Source organism: Priapulus caudatus, unplaced genomic scaffold (genome assembly GCF_000485595.1).
Source record: "Priapulus caudatus unplaced genomic scaffold, Priapulus_caudatus-5.0.1 Scaffold37, whole genome shotgun sequence".
Classification (NCBI taxonomy): Eukaryota; Metazoa; Priapulida; class Priapulimorpha; order Priapulimorphida; family Priapulidae; genus Priapulus; species Priapulus caudatus.
In genome coordinates, this window is record NW_014577098.1 from 126,845 (window position 1) to 131,809 (window position 4,965).

The 4,965-nt window shown below is 43.0% G+C and overlaps 1 protein-coding gene across 1 annotated transcript in view; it reads left to right on the forward strand.

Moving 5' to 3' along the window:
• The window catches only part of LOC106818615 (atrial natriuretic peptide receptor 1-like), an 18,133-nt gene that overhangs the window by 5,888 nt on the left and 7,280 nt on the right, over window positions 1-4,965 (forward strand). The window contains exons 6-11 of the mRNA XM_014823309.1: window positions 136-271; window positions 927-1,054; window positions 2,079-2,196; window positions 3,423-3,504; window positions 3,716-3,833; window positions 4,448-4,660. Coding sequence (XP_014678795.1) covers window positions 136-271; window positions 927-1,054; window positions 2,079-2,196; window positions 3,423-3,504; window positions 3,716-3,833; window positions 4,448-4,660 — 795 coding nt within the window. The remainder of the gene's footprint in view (window positions 1-135; window positions 272-926; window positions 1,055-2,078; window positions 2,197-3,422; window positions 3,505-3,715; window positions 3,834-4,447; window positions 4,661-4,965) is intronic.

Genomic DNA, 4,965 nt, shown 5'->3' on the forward strand with positions numbered 1-4,965 from the left:
GATTAAGACGATATTTCATCATGACACTGAACACGAAAGAGAGATTAACCTTCTTCAGAACCAGACATATTGCTTGCAGCCCAAGGTTTATTGAAGATCTTCCGTCGTTAATGGACCGTCTGCTATCTTTTTAAGGGAGACAAGTATTCGCCGTTCCTACACGACGCTGTCATTCTATACGCTCTGTCGTTAAACAAGACATTGACCGCGGGAGGTGACTACAGGAATGGAACGCTTGTCGCTGCAAATGCCAAGAACTTCTTCTTTAAAGGTAAACACACCCTTCACCACGACAGCATGGCCAACTCTGTCTATCGGATTGAACAGCTATATGTTGAAGTGAAAAGTTTTGCTGACCATACTAATGTCATTAGCACAGTCTGTTTAAACGTTGTCATGCTTATAACATTGCAATGGCTGTACTTGCGCAACCTACTAATATAACGGCAATCCGAATATAACGTTTGCTTGATGTCTCATTCAATGACCCTATCTGCCTTAGCCCTAAGATAATTGACAAATAGCTCTGACCAATTAGCATTGGGATAAGAGTTCTATAAACGCCACTTAGTAACAAAGTTATTCAAAGTCAAAGATCGACGTGCCCGTCTGGAAAACACGTATAACGGGTCCAGTCGGATCGACCCAGTACCAATATGTGAAGGGAGGGTCGTGGTTACCTTGCATAGACGGATAGGTCAATTCTATCCCAGATCCGAGCGTTGAGATACGCGGGAATATGCACGGCGAAGACAGAATGCTTGACATGACCTCTCTATTGTTAATGCATGTTTCTAAGGTATAGAAGATCAAACTGAACATTGTGTAATCTTCTGTTCTTCAGCTGTCATGGCTGCAAATACTACATCATAACTTAGTGAGATGCTCGTGATATTACTCGCGTATGTTGATACTTGAATGCGCAGGAATTTCTGGCAATGCCATCATCGATGCGAATGGTGATCGCATGCCTGATTACTGGATCACTGATATGTCACCAGATGGCGATTTCATCAGAATTGCCGAGCTCATCAACACTGAACAGGGAAGGCGGGTAAGAATACCCGTTAATTAGATTTATCAACGTGCAAAACACGGTTCATCATACACACAGTCAAACCCGTGTTAGATGCCACATCTATCAAACATATATCGAACATGCCCCTTTGCCGCCTTTGGCGTTTTCCTTGAGTTCCAGCTATACGGTAAAACCATTTCTACAGATCGGCAACCTCTCTATAAATGCCACCTCTACGTTCACCGGTCGTTACACACAGGTTTGATTGCATTTGCAATGCGGTAGACACGCTATTAAATATGTAGCATGAGGACGTTCATGTACCTTTTGACATTAGCATGGTGCTTTTGCATCTATAGATGGCCAATTAATTAATTAAAAAAAAACGATGCACTCACAGTGACCTGAAAACTTTATGAGTTTTAGTATTTTGATTTTAAACACGTTATGCAGCAGATTTAACGATTCATTAGTTGCGTGATGACCTGACAACATTCGTGGCAATCAACATGCTTTGAGCGATAACATCGTATGTGGTTTCTAAAAGGAATTGCGCCCAGAAAAATTATTTTCTAGCATGCTCGTCTCGCTTCCATTTTCTCTCTCTCTCTCTCTCTCTGTCTCTGTTTCCCCCCTCTCTCTCTCTCTCACTCTCGCTGGTTCTCTCTGTTTGTCTCTCTCGCCCTCTTTCTGCCTCGCTCAGCATATCTCTAGCTCTCATCTCTCTCGCTTCTCCCCGCCCCTCTCGCGCGCTCTCTGTTTCTGCCTTTGCTACTCTACATCGGATCCCTATCTTTCGCTGACTCTCTCTCTCTTTTTTTCTCTTTAACACTAGCTTTGAACACTCTATGTCTCAGCCTCACGTTCCTTTTCGCACGTTCTAGTTATTCCGCTTCGTCGGCCAGCCCTGGTGGCCGGGAGGGCAACGGGGACATGATCTTGCCCCTCCGGCTACCCCGCTCTGTGGCTTCGAGAATGAACTGTGTCCCGAGGAGTCAGGTGAGTGGAGGAGGGGGACAGTATTCCTAGATTTTACCCCAGTGTCGCGTTTGTATTGTAGCAGTACCGCTGGGTCGCTGAGCCATACTGGCCAGGAGGTATGAGAGGACATGCTTATGCTCCTCCCGCTGAGCCTCTCTGTGGCTTTTATGGCGAATTTTGTAGGGAGCCTTCTTACGGTAAGTGTGGTAACATATATACACTGCGCATCTATCAGAATGTTACGTGGTAAGACCTTCATATTACTCAGAATCTTTTTAGTATCAACTTTATCAAGTATTTTTAATTGGCATGGAAAGTCTAATTGATTGCTCTCTTAACAAGTTAAAATGTTTTTATATGGTTTATATGTTTACTGGATATAACTTATTGAATTGAGTGAGATGTGTCTTATATACGACTCGACGCTGGCTATGAACAACACTAGTTGTTGCACTTACATTGGCATACTGTAAGGCATTACATAAGGCAGCTTAACTACAGAACCTGGGCCGTAACCTGCGGGTGGGGGGGGCAAAGGGGCAGCTGCCCCTAGATTTAGGAGCAAAATTAAAAAAATAAATTGTTCTACTAAAAGAGAATTGTCATAGTCCGAATGAAGGCTGTACATGTACTCAAAAGTGCTTCAAATACCATCTCCTGCGATATACATTTTCAAAATGTTCTGTGGGAAGACCCCCAGACCACCCACCTGTTTCTCACCCCCACCATGAAATCTTGGATCCGTCACTGCCCCCCCCCCTAGGAATTTGCTCAGCCTACAATCCTGACAACTCTGTTATTGCCACTATCCCCCGGCATCATAGCATTAACAACAATCACATAACGCTCGATATACAGAGTTTATTCCTGCAACATAATCATATTAGCCCTCAACTGTGAGATCCACAATATCCCCTGGTTAGGGAAGGCTGTATTGACCGGTGTGAGCATTGTAGGCAGTGAAATAACAAGTAAACATTTTTTGTATGCCCGTAAGGCGTGCAACCATGAAATCCGTCAAAGCCCCTGGCGATTATGTGCTTGGTTCAAATTACCGTTTGGTTAATTTGGATTCGTAAATATTATATTCACTTTACATCCGCATAAACTTTAGTGCCATCTGCATTTAGCCGTATCCGATTGCATAACAGAAAAAGGTATATAGTATATATATATATATAAAGGAATATAATGGATATTTTGCAGTCTTTGCCGAGATTCGCAAAGTGTTCTATTAACAACTAGGGGATTAACTTAGTCAGACATAACTGCGCGTGTGGTCTAGTATTATATGGTTAGACCACTCTAGTATCATCTTAGTATCCTTAAATGGCTAGAACAACACCATTAATGCTCTGACAGCTAATGGCATTTTGGATGATATCTTGTTCACGATCCTAATGCTAGTGGCTTACGATTTCAGCAACAATGTATGTCATCATCGGCGTCGTTCTGGGCTGTGTAATACTCACCGCATGTGTTGTCTTCGGCTGCTGGATATTCAAGTAAGAAGTCTTTCCTTCTTCTTTGTCACCCAAGTGCAGATTAGAATAGTCTCACAATCGATTCTAGATGATTTTATCCTAAGCCTAATCCAAACCCCATCCATTACCCTAACCCTAACCCTAACCCAATAGATCATAGGTCTACGCTGATAGACGATAGTTAGGTAGAGGTCTAGTGGGCAGCCCTATATGGAGATGTTTCTCCCAGCAGGCGGCGGGTATACGAGTCACAGCTAAGGAGCACCAGCTGGAAAATCGACTATGATTCGATCGAATTACTGGATGTAAAGAGTAGACACTCCAAGAAGAGAGTAAAGGATGGTAGCAAGGTAGGCTTCATCAATGAGGTTCGCGTGTCCTCTAATTGACATTGCTGCGTGATCCTAGGGCAAATTTCCTCTCATTTAGTAAGACCATCTATGAAACTCACCTGAAGAGTGGATCGTGGAAATTAGACTATGACGAAATAGAACAGTTTTCCACTGGCAAGCATAGCAAGAAAAAGTTGCCTGGCAGCAAGGTAAGAAAATGTGAAGAGGGCGTGCCTTGTCGGTGACAGATTTCCCAATTTTATTGAATTCACAGCAGATATTTTGGACGATGTACAGAATTAGATCGAATGTCACGTGAACGTGAGTAGTGACGCAAATACTCGTGTCGCCATCAAATGTTCACCACGAGTCTCTCTGGTCACGTGAGTGTTCCTGTCACGTGACATTAATCGCGCGAATTAGATTTCAGTAGCGTGAAACTTCTTCTGCTTATTGACAGGTTCTTTTAAAACAACTAAACCGTAGCAGCCCATAACTTTACCCTATACGCCGCACCGCATGTAATAAAATGCGAGGGAAGCTAACGCTCACAAGGTAGTCAAAATTATGAATTAAACTCTTGTAACGCACAAGGTACATTGAGTTAATATTGCTTATCGGTATTTTGCTAGCCGAGCATGAAGAGTGGGTCGGATAAGGAAGCTGCCGGTATAAGCGGAGACGCATCAAAGAGCTCCGGTAGTCAGTCAAAGTCCCAGCCGACGAGCAGTGTACAAACCACCTACGCCAAAATCGGCTACTACCGTGGAACCATGGTCGCCATCAAGGACGTCACTAAGGAACACATCAACGTCTCCAGAAACGTCTTGAAGGAGTTCTTTACGGTATAAAAACACGTTAATTGCGTCCTCTTCGTACATTGAATATTAATCCACAAAACTGTAACGGCTATTCAATCGTATTACTCTGCTATATATGCAATACTACTCACGATTAAAAACGTGGCTAATATCTCATCAGTGAGAATATCTCATAATTATTTCAATTCACCTGCCAAATTAATTACAGCTTTTACATCAACAATTGCAATGGCAGATAGGACACAGTTCTTACTACGGGGCGCCATGCAGGACAGGGCTCAATTTTGTCTAACAAAACTCAATTCTGTCTCACAAAACTCAATTTTGTG